This window comes from Petaurus breviceps, unplaced genomic scaffold, assembly GCF_028583685.1.
Source record: "Petaurus breviceps papuanus isolate PSGF00001 unplaced genomic scaffold, PetGlider_PUasm1.0 189, whole genome shotgun sequence".
NCBI classification, from domain to species: domain Eukaryota; kingdom Metazoa; phylum Chordata; class Mammalia; order Diprotodontia; family Petauridae; genus Petaurus; species Petaurus breviceps.
In genome coordinates this window covers 40,916,114-40,937,291 of record NW_027185809.1, presented here as the reverse complement: position 1 = coordinate 40,937,291, position 21,178 = coordinate 40,916,114, and the positions used below count along the sequence as shown (strand labels likewise).

At 38.6% G+C, this 21,178-nt stretch overlaps 1 protein-coding gene across 1 annotated transcript in view; it reads right to left on the bottom strand.

The window, feature by feature from the left end:
* TSHR (thyroid stimulating hormone receptor) overlaps positions 1-20,839 on the bottom strand; it is a 186,977-nt gene extending 166,138 nt beyond the window's left edge. Inside the window, exons 1-2 of the mRNA XM_069092354.1 lie at positions 20,547-20,839; positions 19,808-20,016 (exon numbers count right to left, since the gene is read on the bottom strand). Coding sequence (XP_068948455.1) covers positions 19,808-19,977 — 170 coding nt within the window. The 5' untranslated portion in view covers positions 19,978-20,016; positions 20,547-20,839. The remainder of the gene's footprint in view (positions 1-19,807; positions 20,017-20,546) is intronic.
* Between the last annotated feature and the right edge of the window lie 339 nt (positions 20,840-21,178).

The following is a 21,178-nucleotide window of genomic DNA, read 5'->3' as shown; positions in this document are numbered from 1 at the left end:
TCCACAATCCTTTGAAACTATGATCTTATATTTCTCCTCTCTTTCTCAAACTCTTTGAAAAAGCTATCTGTACTCAATTATCTCCATTTCTTTTTCTCTCACTAACTCTTCAACTCCTTGCAATTTAGTTGCTGACTTGATCACTCAACTAAAACTGCTTTCTCCATTGTTACCCAGGCTTGAAATCAAGATGACCTGAGTTCAAAACTGGTCTTAGTTACTTACTATCTGTGTGACCTTGGGAAAGTCACTTAAACTTCTGACTCAGTTTCTTCATCTGTACAATGGGGACAATAAGAGCACCTACATCCAAGGGTTGTTGTAAGGATCCAATGGGATATTTGTAAATCTCTTGGCATAATGACTGCCATATAGTAAATGCTATCTAAATGCCAGTTGTTATTATTATATATTTATATTATTATTGCTAATAATAACTAGTCCTATATAATCTACATTATAATTATAAATTATTGATTATATATTAACATAAATATGATAAAATATACAAGTATAAAATAAAGTATATGCTGTATAGTTTATACTAATATATAGATATTTTCAATTATAAATATATTATAAATCAGATAATCTCTTAATTGATAAATCTGATAATCATTTCTCAGTCCTCAACTTTCTTGACCTATTTTTGCATTTGACACTACTGACCACTCTCTCCTCTCTTGGTTTTCATGACACCATGCTTTCTTTGTCCACCACCTACTTCTCTGACCAGTCTTTCTTCAGGTTCTTTGGCTGGCTCCATATCCATAACTCTGGATATTACCCAAAGTTCTATCTATCCTAAACCCTCTGCTCCTTTACCTCTCTCTACTCTGTCTGTCTCTGTCTCTCTCTAAGTTATCTATTATTGATTTAACAATCATCTCCATGCATATGACCCCTAGATCTACATATCTGCCTCTCCCCTCCCCCCCACACCCTTTTCTATCTGTTTTTAGTTCTGCCCTCTGGGACCAAGCAGAATTAAAATCCTACAGGGCAGCTCAGAGTTTGGAAGGTTGGATGCAAATCGCACCTGCATGGACCTTGTCAGATGATCCTGAGTGATAGACACTTGATGCAGGGAGACAATTTAGAAGGTTGTTGTAATAGTTTAGGTGACAAGTGATAAGGGCCTCAAAGTGGTATCTGTGAGAAGAGGGAAAGTGTCAGATGTAAGAATTGTTGTAAGGGTGGAATCAACATTTAGCAACTGGTTGGATTGAGGGAGAATGAGGAGTGGAGAATCATGCTGAACCACTGCAAGGATGGTGGTCCCTTCAACAGGAATAGGGAAGTTTGGAAGAAGGGAAGGTTTGGTGGGTGGGAATATGAGTTCAGTTTTGGACATGAGGAATTTGAGATTCTCAAAAGATAATCCAATTAGGAATGTTCCATAGGCATTTGGTTGTGGGGGAGGGGACCTGAAACCCAACATCATATCCTTTTGATTTTAAAATATATATTTATCTTTCCCCAGAAATATCATCTGAATATTTTTGTACAACTTAATATATAATCAACAACATGTTATGATGAGAGGTGCTATTTAAATATGTAAGTGATAGTTATCAATTTATGAAGATGTTCACTTTTCAAAATAATTGCCTACAGTGCGGTTCAGATAATTTTGCTATGTGAGAAAAAGTATTTTGAAGTTTCAGAAATGCATAAAACAATTATATAGTCTGCTTTTGAAATTAATTTGTCTATCCACAATGCATTGCTCTAGTTAATCTAAGCATACATTTCCCAATCTTTAAAGGAATTAGTTCTTGCAGCACAGATCAGAATTTTGTACATGAAAAACAGTGCAATTTCATTCGTTTATTTTATTTAAAAATTCTACTCACTATAGAATCCCATCAGGACCAGAAAATAATACCTCTGGCCACCAAAAGATGTATTACATTGATGTTTTAAATAGACCTTGCTAACAAAGGACTGGAAGCAAAATGAGTTTCCATTGATTGGGGAATGGCCAAATAAACTGTGGTATATGAATGTAATAAAAGTTTTTTTTTAAATAGAAATGATTCTATAAGAATACGAGTCATTCTCCAATTGGTAAATGGTCAAAGGATATGAACAGGTAGTTTTTCAATAAAGAAATCAAAACAATTTATAGTCATATAGAAAAATGCTTTAAATTATTATTGATTAGATAAATGCAAACTAAAACAACCTTAAGATATCGTTTTATGCCTATCAGATTGGCTAAAACCATTGAAGGGGAAAGCAGCAAATGTTGGAGAGGATGTAGAAAAATTGGGACACATTCATTGTTGGTGGAATTGTGAACTGATCCAACCATTTTGGGGAGCAATCTGGAATTATGCCCAAAGAGTTTTTAAACTGTCCATACCCTTTGACCCAGCAATACCACTATTTGGTCTATTTCCAAGGATGGTTAGGAAAACAAGAAAATAATCTATACCTTCTAAAATATTTATAGCAGCTTTCTTTGTTATAGCAAAGAACTAGAAATTGTGGGAATTCCTGTCATTTGAGGAATGGCTGAACAAGCTGTGGTGTATTATTGTGATGGAATAAACCTCTGCTACAAGAAATGATGAGCTTGATGATCTAAGCAAAACATGGATAGGTTTGCATGAAATAACAAAGAATGAAATGAGCAGAACCAAGAGAACATCATATACAGTAATAGCAATATTGTTTTAAGAACAACTTTGAGTGAATAAGCCACTTTGACTATTATAAATACCCAAATTAACTAGGAAGGACATATAAAGGAAGACACTATCTGCATCCAAAGAGAAAACTGATTAAATAGATGTATAGAAAGATTTTACATATATATATATGCATATTTTTATCTAATGGTAACTACCTGTAGGGGAGGGAAAGGGAGAGGAGGAGGGAAGAAAAATAAAGGAAAAAAATTACATTATGACTTTATTTATTTGCTTTTTGGAGGGCAATTAGGGTTAAGTGACTTGCCCAAGGTTACACGGTTAGGTTTCTTTTGTATGTGTGTTAAGTGTCTGAGGCCAGATTTGAACTCAGGTCTTCCTGACTCCAGGGCTGGTGCTCTATTCACTGTGCCACCTAGCTGCCCCTCATTATGACTTTATTACATATTTAAAAGGACTAGCAAGTTGTACATAATATATTTGCAGTTTCATGTTCAATCATCTTTTTAAAAAATATATATATATATATTATGTTTTGGAAATGCTGGTCTTAGTCCATAAATTAAAAATAAAATAAATAAATATTTTAAAAAACAGAAATGATGAATGCAAGGAATTGAAGAATCATGGGAAAATTTGTATGAACTGATTTAGAATGAAACCTGAATAACATATACTATATGTACTATTTTTGCAAATCTTTTTTCTTCATTAAAATGTGAACTTCTTAAGGATTTTTGCCTCTCTGTATCCGAAGTATTAAACACAATGCCTGGTGCATATTAAGTGCTTGATAAGTGATCATTGACTGATCTCAATAATTGCAAGGTAAATGAAAACATCACTAAAAGGAAGCCAAGCTTTGAGCTGTTGTAAAAACAATAATGACTCTTGAGAACAAATATCCCTTTTCTGGGCAAAGGGTGCAGAGGGACCGCTAGGGCAGAATGTTGTATGTACTGCTACATTGAGTTCATTTATCAAGTGTGTTTGTGCTTTTCTTTTCTACGATGAAGTTTTAATTCAGGGCTATGGTGGGAGGGGTGGCAGGGTATGTTTTCAGAATTGACTGTGATGTACAAACAAAAGATGTCAATAAAATTTATTTTGAAAAAGAATGAAACAGACACAATGCATTTTAGATGTAGTGGTAGTGTTAATAAAAGAAGACAAATGCTTTAAAAAGATCAACGTTAATTGCTTTCGATTTGACGCTATTTGATGATCCAGTTTCTTCACCTTTTCTCTTAAATCACTTATGCTATTGAACTTTTGAGCTAAAATCTCTAAAGAAAAATATGCCGGAGCTCTTGAAGTGTATCCAAAATCTCAAGGCTTTTTGTAAGTAGGTTAAGCCACTTGTTTGAAAAATAAGTATTTCTTTCTCACACTCCAGCGATCCTTGCTATGTTCAGTGGTTTACAATTGGGTTAAGTGTTAGGATCTAGATGAGAGCATAGGATGAAAGTTTAGAAGCCCTGAGCATGCTGGAAGACAACTATTTCTGCAGAATAATTTCATAGAAAAGCTCTTTTCCTGGAACAAACTCATGTTTTTTGGTTTTTCTTCACATTTGGTATTGCTTGGGAGAATATCATGATTTATTGACCAAAAAAGCAACACATAATTTAAAAAAATATTTTGGGGTTTAGATAAAATGAAAAAAACATGCTTAATATATATGGAAAATTCTATAATTTGTGGATACATCACAAGCATACCAGATTATCAGCTGCATTGTCCAGCAGTCTTTTCACCTTGGAAGATCCCTCTACCCCTACAGTCTTCTAAACCTGGAAACTTCCTATGGCTCCTTCTTCTGATTGGTCCTTTCCTTCCAGAACCTTCATTTTAAGAAAGCTCCTTCCCCTTTCTCTTCCCCTCCCTCCTCCAGGCCAGTGATGTTTACTCCCTTATTCTTCTCTGGGTTGTATTCCTGGCTAAGGATCTCCCTCATGCCAGGTACTTCTTTCCTTCCCCTCCCTTTTCATCTTCCTGTTATATGCTGTTATAACCTCCATTTAAGGAGGGCTCATGGCCCAGCCTTTCTCCTTGACTTCAACATCATCATGCCCCCAGGAAAAGCTCACCATCTAAGAAACCCATCATTATAGAGAGTGTATCAGCTTTGGTCCTCATACCTCATGAGTACCCTCAGTCTCTCATTCTGATTGGAGGTCTGGAGAGCAGAGGAAAAAACTCCTTTGCTTCCATTTAAATAGGGCTCATAGCCCAGCCAAGGATTGGGAACCTGGGGTCTTGAGGCCACATGTGGCCCTCTAGGTCCTCAAGTGTGACCCTTTGACTGAATCCAAACTTTTGACTGAATCCTTTTAGAGGATTTTGACTTTGACTGAATCCAAACTTCACAGAACAAATTCCCTAAAAGGATTCAGTCAAAAGTTTGGATTCAGGGGTAGGTAAGTGGTGCAGTGAATAGAGCACTGGCCCTGGAGTCAGGAGGACCTGAGTTCAAATCTGGCCTCAGACACTTAACACAAAAACTAGCCATGTGACCTTGGGCAAGTCACTTAACCCCAATTGCCCTCCAAAAAACAAAAACAAACAAAAAAAGGAGTTGAGCCCAGGTCTTCCTGGGCTCTTGCCTTAGAGGCATATAGATGGTGCAGTGAATAGACCCCTGGACCTAGAGTCAGGAAGACCTGCCTGAATTCAAATCCAGCCTCATGTACTAACTAGTTGTGTGACTCTTGGAAAGTCATTTAACCTCTGTCTGCCTCAGTTTCTTCCACCTCCTAGGGTTTTGCGAAGATGAAAAGAGATATTTATAAAGTGCTTAGCATAGTACCTGGCACATAGTAGGTGCTCAACAAAAAACTTAATTTCTCCTGATTCCAAGACCAATTTTCTATCCATTTCTCTCAACTGACAAACTTTCCCACACTTAAGTAAAACATGGTATTCCACTTATGGTAACTCCTTTATTTACAACTTTATACATAGTAGATGCTTAATAAATATTTGTTAAGCATTTTAAAATCTTAAGGAGTTCTGTAAACTTGTGCTATTTGTTAAATGAATTTGGAATAGAATATTAGATTAACTAGAACCCAGCTTTTTCCCAACTCTGCTAGACAGCAGAAAATTTCCTATAGCTTTGAGTTTGGAGTCACCTTTTTCTCCAAAGAACTAAAAGTTCTCTTTCTACTGTAACCCTCTAACAAAGATAAGAGAAAACAATTTTATGTCCATTTTGTGGATTAAAAAAACTAATGTAATGACTTACCCAAGATCACATGACAAATTAAGATTCAACTAGAATTAAAGTCACATGACTTGCAATGCAGAGCTAAAGCAACATATATAATTGCCATTCACATAGTAATAAAAGAATCAGTTCCAAGTAATCAGTGTACAGACTAGGAACAGTTTGCTCTCTGTGGCCTCAAGCATCTGTTTTTCCTTTCCCACAATTTTCTCCCTTCCCAGGATAAAGGAAGAAGTCACTTTTTTACCTGATCTAGATACAACTTAAAAGAAGAAAACAAAATTCAAAACTGTACTATATTTGGCAACTACATTGTTTACCCCTCAATTGCCTGGGTTCTTTTCCATAGAGGTAATTTCTTCTACATTAAACACCTTCCATTGTCACAGAAACCTGTAGGGGCCAGGGTTTTATGGAACTCTTTTTGCGTTTCATGTGGTATACTTCAGAATTGCTGGCTTTGTTCTCTTGGATTCAAAGCATTAAGAATGGTTGTGAAATGGCAACCTCATTATGCTGCATGGGAAGGCCAGCCAGCATTTGATACAGGGATCTGGGAAGTCAGGAAACCCTGCCAGATCTTTCAGCCAAATTTTGACATAATGCAGATATGTTTTTGGTAGAAGTTTTGTTGGATCTTTTGGGACAGATTCCTATTTGATTCCTAGTCTCTTCACTGTAGTGATGACAACTTCATGGGGTAAAAAAATCCCTACAAGAAGCTAGGAAATTATTTTTAAAAACAAAAGTTTGGCAAGTTCCCTATTCTCTCAATCAAACTTATATTCTTCAAACTGAACAGCTGTCTGCCTGGTCACTGCTTGGATTTCTGCCCTTTACAAATTGATGTAATAAACACATCAAATCAAGACAAATCTCACGGAATCTCGGATCCATTGCTGTTTTAAGATAAGAGTGAGGAAAAAGCAACTGCAAAATATACTCTTGGTTGATAAGAGAGGAAGAGCATTTGGGGGTTTTTGGTTTTATTCCCTTTGGTTTTCATGAGTCTCTACTGATGGGAATGTAATTTCTGTTAGAACATTCAGCTTCTGCTAAACATTGCTTGATACTGTTTCACTAGTTCAGCAGTTGCTAGTGTTCATTGCCATGTGCACTTTGTATATGGATATAGAATTTCTTCCTATTTCCAGCTTCTAGCTTCAGTTGGGGTGCTATCAAGAGTGGGTTTGACCACTGTTCTTATTGCTTAAAGCCCAGAGGCATTTCTACTACACATCTTTGAGGGGAAAAAAAAGCAAAAGCTCTTACATACCCAGTCAGTCATCAGACTAAGGGAAAAAAGGCTTCAGTGAAGGAGCAGAAGTGGAGGGACCTATAGTAGATGACTTTCTCAAATAATTTACCGATGAAAGGAGAGATAAAGAACATTTATAGAGGGTTTATGTGCCAGGCACTGTGCTAAGTGCTTTATAATTATATCATTCGACCCTCATAATAATCCTGTGTTGTGGTTTAAACCCAGGGACACCAAAAACTGTTGAGGTGGGGGCTCTTCTCACCCAAAAACTATTGTAGTTACATGATATGTTGTGGTGGAACCATCTCAAAGAATTCAGAGTCAGACCACCTCTAATCCAAGTATCGACGCCTCTCACGAAGCGGGCTGAGTTCCAAGAGGAACCAGCAACTTTAGAGAAAGCAAGATGGATTTTTATAAGGTATTGATATAATTACATAACAGAAATTTACATAGAATAGAGGAATATGATTAATATTCAAAAGGCAGGAGGAGTTTCTTACGGGATTAGGTAATGGAGGAGGGGTCCCATCTATGGTTAAACATTCTGGTCATTCTGCCCTCCAACTGGCTAGCTATTGTGGTCCTGTCTGGTTAAGATAGATAGTTAGCTATTGTGGTCCTGTCTTGGGCTAGATGGATGATGTGATTGTGATTGAATATAAGAACACACCTGTTTCTGTGGGAATGGGTCTGGGGGCAGTGACCAGGTAGAGGCAATAGCTGGGTTACCATCATGTGGACACACCTGCTGTTTCTGTGGGAACTGAGAGTTCAGGGACACACCTGTTGTTCCAATGAGCAGTGAGGCATATATGAAGAAGTTAGGACATTGGGGGAGGGGGGGTAGGTAAGTGCTGTGGGCCTGCTGTTCAGTAGGGCCAGGTGATAATGAAGTTAGAATATTGGGGCTGGGGGCAGCTTTATTAGGGTTCCATCACCTGGGAGGAAAGATGCTATTGTGAACCCCATTTTACAAATGAGAAAACTGAAACAAACAGGTTAAACGACTTGACCAGGGACACGTAGCTAGTGTCTGAAGTCATATTTGAACTCAAGTCTTCTTGATGCTAGGGTGTATGTGTGGGTAGGGTACACATGTGGAGGAGCACACACATAAGAATCATGTGTGTCCAGAGCATATGTGTGGAAGGGTAATAATCCTACACAACTGTAGGTATCTTCTTACAGTAAGGTTCTCTGCCAGGTAGTAGTCTCTGCTGGATTGTGAGCTTGATATATAGTCTATGCTATGTGTCGTCCCATGCTGGTTTTGTGTGGCCATTGATAGACAGTGTTCTGTTGATCTAGGGTGACAGATGGCTGCTGCCATGTTTGACACCACTGGGCATGATATTGTGAGGCTACAAAGGCAGCTAGCTTAGTAGCCCAGTGATTAAAGAGCTGAACTCTCTCCTCCAGTCAGGAAGACCCGAGTTTAAATACAACCTCAGACACTTACTGGCTGTGTGACCTTGGGCAAGTCACTTAACTTTTGTCTGCCTCAGTTTCCTCAACTATAAAATAAGGGGGGATAAAATAGCATTTACCTCATGGGGTTGTTGTGAGGAACAAATGAGAAAATATTTGTAAAGTGCTTAGCATGTACCTGGCACATAGTAGGTTTTTAATAAATGCTTGTTTCCTCCCTCACTTCTCTCTGCTTCCCGCTTATGGTTTCAGTTAGAATTCTCAGAGGATGTACAAGTTCTTCCTCATAAGAGGAAGAGTGGGCTCTACAGTCTCTCATTCAGATTATGGCTAAAGAGAGTCCACAGGATTTTTTTTGAAAGGCAAATCCTTCACACACCTAGTCACTGTATGGAGGAAAATTCCTTTTTTCTGCATGAGGAGCATTTTCAGTTGTAAGACCATTGGTTCTGGTAGGTTTTTCTTCTCCAAAAGAAAGTCTTATTTCTAGGTGTCAAGTTATTTGGAACACAATAGTTAGACATCTAAATGACATCGTTAGTCATTCAGTCTATTAGTATCTGAAGCCCTTATCTGATAGAAGATTAGAAACTTTTGTTAACTTCCACCCACTCAGCATCACTTTAGAGGATTCCCCCCCCCCCAACCAACTTCAGAGGGATGTTAGGGTCTTACCTCTTCCCTCTCTCTTACCCATATTTGCACTTTGTTTTCTCAACCCAGCCAGGTGACCCCTCTATCAGTGCTGGGTCTGGAGTCAGGAAGACTTATATTCCTGAGTTCAAATCTGGTCTCAGACAGTAACTAGCTGTGTGACCCTGAGCCAGTCACTGAACCCTATTTTCCTTAGTTTTTTCATCTGTAAAATGAGCTGGAGAAGGAAACAGCAAGCAACTCCTGCATCTTTAACAAGAAAACCCCAAATGTGGTCACAAAGAGTCAAACATGACTGAAAAACAACAAAATTCTGAAACCCAAGATTCTTTTAACGTCCCATGGAAATAAAGGGGAGAAAGGAAGATGGACAAAAAGCCTTAGGTAGAAACTTTGATGTTTTGCTCTTTCTTTGAAAACTTTGTTTCAAATTCTTCAGGCTTTGAGTTACACCTTACAAGTATCTAGACTTAAACCCTAAAAGCACATAGATATGAGTTAATAGAAATGGGTTAGCACTGCAGAACTTAACAGATATGGGTCACAAAACACTTTATAGAAATAAAATTTTGAACTACTAATTTGAAAAATAGTTCATATTTAGTGATATGTAAGAAGCACTTACTTAAGTCCTGGGACAAATATATGGTAATTATCACAATACTATTTTCAAAACAAAATTCCTGCCCTGATCAAGGTATCATTTCATAAACCTTCAAATAAAAATATAAAGAAAATACTTTTCAGGGGCAGAGTCAAGATGTTGGAGTAGAAACAGGACCTCCACGCAGCTCCAGCTTCTACCTTCCCCAATTCATGTAAAAGGAGACTCTGAACAAACTCTGTAGCAGCAGAACCCACAAAATGACACAGAGAAGCTAACCTCCCACTGAGGACAGCCCGGCAGAAATCTGCCAGTGCAGCCCTCTGGGAGCCCAGCCCCACACCAAGGCTTTAGCCCCAGTGTGGGCCTGACAGACCACCGGCTGGAGGGACTCCAGATCACCAGCAGCTGTGGCTGTTTCCAGAATTATCAAAACATAGATGCCAAGAACAAAGTGAGAGATCAATGCAGTCTGGACTTTGGGACACAGTAAGTGGGAGTGCATCAGCTTCTGCCCCCGGGGAGAGAAGCTGCTGAGACCCTTAGCACAGCCAGTGCCGCATTGAAGCTTCAGCTCCTGGCCTGCAGAGTGTAGGGGGACCAAGCACCAGTCTGAGGGGTAATTGCTCTTGCTTTAACCTGCTTGTATCTGGATTGCAGTCTAGGGTAGAGGTCCTGGGGTGTGTGACCAGCTTGCCAGAGCATGTGGAGGCTTCAGAGAGGGCACCCATCTAATACCTCCGGCAGCTGAGAAAACCCCAGCGTTTGGGATGAAAGCTCCCCTGTCTGGTGGCAGAGTCCTACTGTGGCAAAAAGCCCAGCGGAAACAAAAGAAACAGAAGAATCCAACATTAGAATCCATTTTGGGGACAAAAAGGAGCAAAGCATGGAACAGGAGATAGACAGTGAAGTCAGAACTCCTGCACCAAAAGCTTCAAAGGAAAATACGAGCTGGTTACAGGCTGTAGAGGACCTTAAGAAGCAGATAAGAGAAGTGGAGGAAAAATTGGGAAGAGAAATGAGAACGATGCAAGAAAATTATGAAATGAGAGTCAACAGCCTGACTGAGGAAAATCATACCTTAAAAAATAGACTAACTCAAATGGCAAAAGAGGCTCAAAAAGGCAATGAGGAGAGGAATGCCTTAAAAAGCCAAATTTCCAGATGGAAAAAGAATCTCAAAAGCTCACTGAGGAGAATCACTCCTCAGATTTAGAATGGACCAAAGGGAAGCTAGTGCCATTAAAAGAAACCAAGATGCTGTTAAACAGATCCAAACAAATGAAAGAATAGAAGGCAATGTGAAATATCTCATGGGAAAAACCACTGACCTGGAAAATAGATCCAGGAGAGATCATTTAAAAATTATTGGACTACCTGAAAGCCACGATCAAAGAAAGAACCTAGACATCATCCTCCAAGAAATTCTAAAGGAAAATTGCCCTGATGTTTTAGAACCAGAGGGCAAAAGAGAGGTTGAAAGAATCCACTGATCACCTCCTAAAAAGATCCCAAAACGAAAACCCCTAGGAATATTATAGCCAGGTTCCGGAATTCCCCGAACAAGGAGAGAATATTACAAGCAGCCAGGAAGAAACAATTTGAATATTGTGGAAACACAATCAGTATAACACAGGATCTGGCAGCTTCTACACTGAGGGATTGAAGGGCCTGGAATATGATATTCTGGAGGGCAAAGGAGCTGGGATTAAAACCAAGAATCACCTACCCAGCAAAACTGAGTATCATGTTTCAGGGGAAAATATGGTCATTCAGTTGAATAGAAGACTTTCAAGCATGCTTGATGAAAAAAAACAGAGTTGAATAGAAAATTTGACATTCAGATACAAGAAGCAAGAGAAGCATGAGAAGGTAAACAGGGAAAAGAAATCAGAAGCCACTTATCAAAGTTGAACTATTAACATTCCTATATGGAAAAACGATAATTGTTACTGATGAAACTTTTCTCAAAATGAAAATAGTGGAAGGGAATAGAAATATATATACATACATATATATGTCTATATGTGAAGGCATATGGGCATATGAATACATATGTGAATGTGTGTATATATGTTTACAGGTATACATAGATAGAGGGCACAGGTCCAATTTAATAGGAAGGGATGATACTTAAAAGGAGAAATTAAGAGGTGAGAGAGGAACATAATGAGAGGAGATGGAGAGAGACAGAATGGGGTAAACTATCTCATATAGAAGAGGCAAGGGAAAATGGTTACAATGGAGGGGGAAAATAGGAAGGCAAAAGGGAATGGGTCAGCCTTATTCTCATTGAATTTGGCTCAGGTAGGGAATGAAATACACGCTAAATAGGGTATCTTACCCTACAGGAGAATAGGGGGAGAGGGGGATGAGAGGGGGAATGATGGAAGGGAGGGCAAGCTGGGGGGGGAGGGAAGTTGGAAGCACCCACTTTTGAAAGAGGACAGGATCAAAGTAGAGAATAGAACAAGTGGGAGGTAGGATAGGAGAGAAGGAAATATAGTCAGTATTTTACAATATATCTACTATGTTAATGTTTTGCATTAGCTACACATGTATAACCTATACTGAACTGATTATCTTCCCAATAAGGGTGGGTGACAAGGGAGGATGGGAATGAATCTGGAATTTAAAGTTTTAAAATCAAATGTTTAAAATTATATATATATATATATATATATATATATATACATACTATTATTAATACTATTTTACATGTAATTGGGAAATAAGATATACAGGTACTAGGGCATTGAGATCCACCATGCCCTACTGGAAAAGTTTAAGGGGGGTATGGGAGAACATATGGGAGAGAGTAGATTGGAGGAGGGGATATCTTGTGGGATGGCTATTTTGGGTAGGGGAAAAACAGGGAGAATATTTGTAACTCAAAATGTGGTGGAAATAAATGATGTAAATCAGAAGTTAATAAAGCATTTGAAAAATGAAAAAAAAAAAGAAAATATGTTTCTTTAGCTAGCTATCTAGATAATGGTTGAGATATAACTGTATACCAGTTGTTATCCCTGATACTTTTTTCTCTTGTTTCCCCCAAAAATTTCTGCCAAAAGTCACATGAAACTCTAAAATTAATTCCTCATATACTTAGTCTAAAACTACATGACTATGAAATGACTACTTGGTCATTTCAGTATAACTCACAAACTTAAAAAAAACTTTAAATCAAGTTCACTGGTTTGACCAATAAATGCTATCAGTTCATTCTTTTACATTTCAATAGGTTTTATTGATAACTTGTTTTCATATTGACCAAATTTTCACCCATGTTTTTCCCCCTCTCCATCCCAGAGAGCTGTCCCTTAGTTTGTTTTTTCAAAAGAAAAAGAGGAAGATGTGGGGAAAAAAACCTATCCATATATTCTTAAAATCTAGTTCAGTCTTCAGGCAAATATGGAGAGCCAGCAGCTCAATTATGTCTCTATCTCTAGCTTACCACATTGAGACTGAGTAATTTCCCCTTTGGTGAAATGAGAATCAATCTCTCTCTCTCTCTCTCTCTCTCTCTCTCTCTCTCATTTGGAATATTCTAATCTGTAAAATTTTTCTGATTTCTATAGGTTCAGCTAAATGAATTTATTTGTTTATCACAGTATAGTTGATCTTTGTATAATTGACATTTGGTGGGAAGAGGGTTTTAAACCTTTTTATATATAGCTTGGGGAACTTGGATAATGACCAATAGCTCAGCTTGAACCTAAATAAATATTTCCTCTAGACTAGCAATATGAATAGGGTGGGGGTGGGGAAAGATAGATATAATTCTGGAGCAGCTAAATGGTATAGTGAATAGAGCCCCCACACTGGACTTGGAATTCAAAAGACTGATATTCATGAGTTCAAATGTGGCCTCAGATGCATACTAACTGTGCGATCCTGGGCAAGTCTCTTAACCCTGTTTGTCTCAGTTTCTTCATCTGTAGAATGAGCTAGAGAAGGAAATGGTAAATCACTTCAGTATTTTTGCCAACAAAACTTCAAACAGGGTCATAAAGAGTCAGACACAACTGAAACGACTCAACAACAACAATAGATTTAATTCTAGTCTGATTACCTCTCTTTGAGAACAAAATACCCAGCCTTGAGGCCTCAAGCTCTTGCTTCCCTCTTGGGAAGAATTGAAATCTCCTTCAGAGAGGAGTGGGTAGAGGAGACTGGAGATATTTCTTAATACCTCCCTGTGAACCATATCTAGACAGACCCATGTATCCACATGGGCAACCCACACCCCACTCATGTCCTATACAAATAAGGAGACTAGACCAGGTATGTCTTCATTCCTTTCTGGGCTTGGTTCTCTTGATTCTCCAGAGAGATTTTCTGTACCATACCCCCACTTGGGTACCTTCTTTTAGTTTCTTTATATATGATGTCTTCTCACATTACAATGTAAGCTCTTTGAGTGTAGGGACTGTTTTTCCTGTTTACATTTGTTTTCTCACAGCTTAGCACAGTGACTGGTATGTACTAAGTGCCTTAATAAATGCTTCTTCACTTACTGTAAGTCACAGAATTCTACAGTTTGAGAAGAATTAAAATTGTCAGTCACCCAAAAGGTAATGGAGAGGGTATGGTGGGTATGAGTAGCTTACAATATATCACCAATAAAGAAGTCTACAGAAGTAACACAAAGAACCATCAGATAAATTTCTTGTTACCTGAAAATAAGATAGGACAGTAATATAGGGAGATATGGGGATAACCACTGGATAACCTGGAAACAAGTAGGTGGTTCAGTGAATTGAGTGCTGGGCCTAGAGTCAGGAAGACCTGAGTTCAAATGTGACCTCAGACACTTACTAGCTATGTGACTCTGGGTAAGTCACTTAACGTCTGTTTGCTTTAATCCACTAGAGAAGGAAAAGGCAAAACATTCCAGTATCTTTTCCATGAAAACTCCATGGATAATATTGGTGTACTAATGGTCCACTGGGTCACAAAGAGTCAGACACAACTGGACAATCTGTATACTTCATTTATACCCATGCAATGAAGAAATGAAATAAAGTAGTCTCGAACAAACTGAAGAAAGGGAAATCCCTTTCACAGTGGAAATTTCAGTGGAGTCAGGGGGAGACAGGAATCAATTCACATTTCATTGACAAAGCACCATAGTTTTGGACCTTAAAGAAAGAAGGATTTCAATAGGTAGATAGGAAGGGTCAGTGGGAATATTCCCAAAGAGTGGTCTGGCCAACATGGACCACACTCTAGGCACTCCTATGGAAATTGGAGAGAATAATCATGGATCATTTTGCAGACCCCACCCCTTTTCAGAATATAACCCCAAATTTATAATATTTTCAGAAGCTTGATTCTAAGTCCTTCTTGAGAAGCATCTCTTTCCTTTCATGTGATTTGTGGCTGTCATTTGATAGTATATATAAGAGACAACCAGGTAGGATGGTATGTAATAATAAGGAAGCTATGTAATAATACAAGGAAAAAGATGATAAACAGTTAGGTGACCCAGTGGATAAAGCATTGGGAGTTGGAGTCAGGAAGACTTGAGTTTGAAACCTGCCTCACTTACTAGTTGTGTGGCCCTTAGCAAGTCACTTATCTGTCTCTGTTTCTTATTAATAAAATGGGGACAATAATAGCACTTATTTCTCAAGATTGTTATGAGTGTATCCATATATAAAGTGCTTTGAAAACCATAAATGGACATATGAATGCTATTAGTATTAGGAGAAGAAGGAGGAGAAAGAGGAGGAGGAGAAGGAGCCTGGCTTGCATGTTGGTTCCTCTCCATCCTATCTTATCTAAAAGGGAAATCCCAGGTTGTGGTGTCTGCCCTATTCTTACTCCCGGTAAATAAGAAATGAGATCAAATTCCCTGGACACAGGGTTGTTAAAACACCTAGATGAAAGTAAAAAAAAAAATCTATAATCTAGTTTTTATATGTTAGCATATTTGAAACATTTAGAGGACTAGTTCAACCTTTCCTTGTTCAACTGAATACTAATTTTGCATAAATATTATTGTTGTTCAGTCCTTTCAGTTGTGTCTGACTATTCATGAGCCCATTTGGGGTTTTCTTGGTAAAGATACTGGAGTGGTTTACCATTTCCTTCTCCAGGTCATTTAACAGATGAGGAAACTGAGATAAACAGGGTTAAGTGACTTGCCCAGGGTCACACAGCTAGTAAGTGTCTAACTCCAGGCCCAAAGCTCCATCCACTGTGCCACCTAATTGCATTTTTCTACCCCACCCTGCCCCAAAACATATCCTATTTGCATAGGTGCTAAACTTAATCCTGGGTAAAGGAACTTGTACACAAGAAATGGTATGAAAAGGATTTGGACTGGTTGTATAGCAAGATTGAGAGATAATAGACAGGACAGCTAAAATGCTATGCTCTGCTAGTATTCTCAGACTGTTAAAACACCTAGAAGTAGGAATTTTTAATCTTTGGGGGGGAGGGAGTGGGGATGTAATGGACATTCTGGCATTCTGCCAAAGCCTAGGGATCCATTTTTTGAATAATGTTTTTAAGTGCATGAAATGAAACACATAGGATTGTAAGAAAACCAATTATATTGAAATATACTTATCAATTTTAAAAAATTCTCAGATCCCAGATTAAAGAGCCCCTACTCTAGAGAAGACCTATATAGCATGTTAGGGCCTATTGGAAAATGTAGACAAGAATCGCACAAGATGAGAAGGCATAGCTGGTTGCAGTGTGCACTACTGAAGGGAAGACCAATATCGATAAGATCAAAGATCCATTGAAACATTGTATGATTAGCCTACTTGGAGTAGTTTAAGTAATCAGGATCCCAGGTCTGGGATTCCCTGCTCCTCTTCTTAATTCTTCAAAAGTATTTTGTGTTATGCCCTGGACAGACTTTACTGCCCCAGGCTAGAGCACTTGAGCTCACTCCATGCTGGAATTTCTATATAGGTCTCCTGCTGATTTTAGATCTGTAGACCTAGACTGAGCTTACAATGCAATGACCCACAGTCCCAAAAAGAGTTTTCTGTATCTCTGAAGCTCATTAATAGGGGAAACATAAGGATGTAGGGCTCACAGAAATCTCTTTTCTCTGTTATCTTTGATATACATGATCTAAAATAATTTGGGCAAGAAAACATGACTAAAAATAGTGATAAAAGTTCAAATAGAATATACCCCACTGATTCAGAAAGAGAGGTAAATCCTTGTCTAAATTTCTTCCCAAAATGTGAAATAATTTGAATTCAATTGTAAGCATCTTGAGAACAGGTAACAGAAAAGGGAATTTCCCTTTTAGGTGACAGGATAGAGAAGAATCAGCACTTTAGGATGGACCACCATTCCTATTATTACCCATACCATCTAGCACAATGTAGAATTAATAATTGTTTGTTGAATTGAATTGATGAATATTCATGCATTTAAACTAAAATACAAATCCCTTATTGCTTCTGATCATGGTAGGTCATCAGCCTCCACTTTGAAACTCCATTTTGACATCCATATTGGTAATGGGATATCCACTTATATGGAGCTAAAGGAGCCAAACCTTTAAGGATGTGTCTAAAATATTCAAAATTCCAAATTTTCAGAGACCAAACCCTCAAGGATTTGCTGTATTATATAATACTGTATTTACTCAAGCTAATGAAGTTCACTTCTCTTAATGGGATTATGATATTAGAGGCCACACTGGAGACTGATAACGTTAAAAAAACACAACCTACCACCAAAAACCATTGCCCTAATTATCTCCTAAACACATATCAAGTTCTTGTAACACTAGTGTTGGATTAAGTCACTTGGAAGCCTCTGCTAAATTTGAAAATCACATCCTTTATGTGTTATTGTATACTCTGGGGTTGAATGGAGTCAGAAAGATGTGGATTCAGCTCCTACCTCTGACTTTTGCTAGTTGTGTGGCCATGGACAAATCACTAAACATCTTTGAGCCTCAGTTTCCTCTTCTGTAGAATGGGAGAAATACCTGGGATGCCTTCCTCACAGTCATTGTGTGACACAAATAAAATAATGCACAGAGAGTTCTTTACAATTCTTTAAATATCAGTTATAATGATTATGATGATTCACTATAATGTATGAGTTGACCAATCACAAAATAAATACCTATGTGCTAAGAAGAATGGAATTTTCTAATTCAAAATAATAATGATTATCATATATATATATATAACACTTTAAGGCTTGCAAAATGCCTTACATATATTGGCTTTCCCAAAAATCTTAGTGCAGTTTCAAGCTTTAAGAGCTGGCTAAGACTTTTGTGATCCTGGGCAAGTCAATGAATCCTGTTTGCCTTCGTTTCCTCATATGTTAAATGAGCCGGAGAAGGGATATGGCAATATGGATATGGGATATCCAGTATCTTTGCCAAGAAAACCCCAAATGGAGTCATGAAGAGTTGGATAGACCGAAATAACTTAACAACAACAAAAGACTGTTGGGACATCCTGAATTGCCTAGTTTGATCTTAATTATAGCCCATGTGAAGTATGCAGTACAATTTTTATTAGCTCTATTTTGCAAGTTAGGAAAATCAGGATCAGTGAAGTTAAATGATTGTTTATGGTCATATAACATTAGGGTAAAATTTGAATTTAAGTCCCTCCTGGCTTCAGGGCTAGTGTTCTTTCTGCTATATAATACTGTATTTGTATACATGTATACACAGTAGTGTTAAAACAAGTACCTTGTTACAGCCTCTTTACTGTCAACTCTAAGCACCTGCCCTTTTTTATCTTCAAGTTCCAGCACTGTTATGCATGAAATTTACCACTTTAGTTGTGACAAATTCCTCCCTAAAATACTAACTGAAAATTTAAAAAACAGAAACATCTATCAAAATAGCTTAATATTCAAAGCACAGAAAGTCACTCTTGTACTCAAATGGTCAAACAACTCTATTTTTAGAAAATTTTTAATAGTAATTAACCTTTACTGTTAGACAACCAAAATACTAAAGCAATCACAGACTCATTATGGAGAAAATTTTCCAATAGAAACTTTTACGTTAACTTCTCTATGACAAGCTTTATTACTTGACTTTATATTGTAAAAAAAAAAAAAAACCCTACTTTCCCTCAACACAAAACATTAAGTTCAAACCAATTTTAGAAATTGAGGGGTTTTGGGGTTTTTTCTTTTTTTTAACCACTAGACCCTCCTGTTTTCAAGGGCTAGTCTCCATGTAACTTTTCAACATTTTTATTCATTGTTTTGAACTTCTGTCAAAGAACTGCTGGACATTTTCCGAGCAGATTAAATATGTCTATCATCATGTTTCTAATTCAGTAATATTTTACATATGGGTACCAGATGCATTTTACCCCCATTTCATGTCTTTGGAACTTTAAAGCAACCTGTAACCTGAACCATGAAAAGATTTAAGTACAGACGCTTAGTGGACATATCTTTTTTTGGCATTACAAAGCATTCTGTGCTAAACAACAGGTTGCCATGTTCACACACACACACATTAAAGACATGTTAACAAGTCCCCCAAAGAAAATTGTTGGAATCTGGTATAATTTGGTATAATCATCACGACTGAGAACAGGTAAAACCCCATGTTTTATTTTATTTCATTAGGAAGCACATTTCTATTTACACTTAAACAATACTTTAACTTTTATTCTATTGCTGATAACCAAACTACAAACCTGGAAACTAGAGTGTCAATATTACTTTTAACAAAACCTGCCTATAGTTAGAGTGTGAGTATTGGTTGTTTCTCTAGGATTCCCTTGTTTCCAGTGTTCAAGCACAATTTTGAAAGTCAATAGACAGGTTAAGCGTGGATGCTTGGGTTTTGACAATCCCCCTCCCTCATTTGACCCCTCCACTAGAGATTCCCCAGTCATGTTTCTGGTTACTTCTATTGGGGAATGGTCTTTCCGTTATTCCCACTCATTTCAGTTGTTCTTAATTACCAGAGCTGTCCTCCTCCCCATGTCCCAAGTACTCACAGTGTCTGGGTATTCTGAGGGAGGTTGGGAATGAAGTAGATGTCCTTGCAGGTGACTCGGAAGTCGCCCTCCTGGTAGCACTCGCAGAGCGGAGAAGAGCGCTGCTTGCCTTCCAGGACTGTCCGCAAAACCAGCAGCAAGACCAGAAGTGACAGCTGGGACTTCCCCATTTTCCACTGCTGCTTCTATTTCTTCATCCCACTGCTCTTCTGTAGCCGAATGAGAAAGAGGACGACGTGGAGAGGAAGGAGGAGGAAGAGGAGAGAGATGAGTTGATAAAGACGTCTCTGGAAGCTCCCTTCTCACCACCAAAGAGGTGAGGAGGTAACTATTCTCAGGATTCCGTCTCCTTGGGCAGCTCTCTCTCAAACTAAAGACTTTGTACTTCCTTTCCTATAGACCCCAAGCACCAGCGGTCCTCACTCTTCTCACTGGCCCCTAATCTCCCACACCCGCTCCAATATCTTCCTCCTGGCTTTAGACACCCCTTGCTCTCTTTCCTATTCTTCCTCGTCCCTCTTTTCAAACTCCCCAAGCTCTGTCTACAAAGCTAGGCTCTTCTCTTCTTCTTCCTCTTCTTCACGCCCCCGCCTCCCGTACCCCGGTGTCTCTTTTCCATAAAGTAGATCCATAGATCCTGGTCCCAACGAGCATCTTCCCCCATCTCCCGGGCTCGCTTGGACACTCTTCTCCTGGGATCCACCCACACTCTCTGTTCCTAGAAAAAAAGTCCCTTTACCTGATCTCCGAGATGCCTACGTGAGGCCGGGAGCCGGACAGTACCTCGACCAGGGAGGGAAGTTGATCTCTTAAAAGAAAATGTTTGTGTCTTGCTTTTCCTGGCAGTCTCAGAGAAGCATCTTCTTGGAACAGGCAATGCACTGGGCTCCCAGTTCGGAAAAGCACAGGTTGCATTCAGAAGAGCAGGAAGATCTCTTTAGGGTGCATCTTAACTTAATCAGACCTTTCTAAATGGGCATAGAAGACTGTGGAGTTCTCTGCTCTAAGCAAAGTGGGATGAGCCCTTTGGAGATCTCCGGCAAGCAGTGCAAGTTCAGACTGTTAGGGAAACTGGGACTCTGGTGCCATCCGTAGGCAGAAACTGGAAATGCACAAGCCTGGGCATGGAAATCTGAATCCCTAGGATCCCTGAATCTGGGATTTGGAAATGGAATGAGACTTTGAGGTTGTAGTGTGACCCACTCATTTTATCAAAGAGGAAATTGAGATCTTGTGGCCGGTTTCATAGGTAGCAGAACCAGGATTTGAATCTAAGTGGCTTTCCATGTATTCAGTCAATAGTTCAGGTATGGTGGGAAGGTCCCGGATTTGAAGTCAGGGGACCTAGGTTCATATCAATTCTGTGACTTG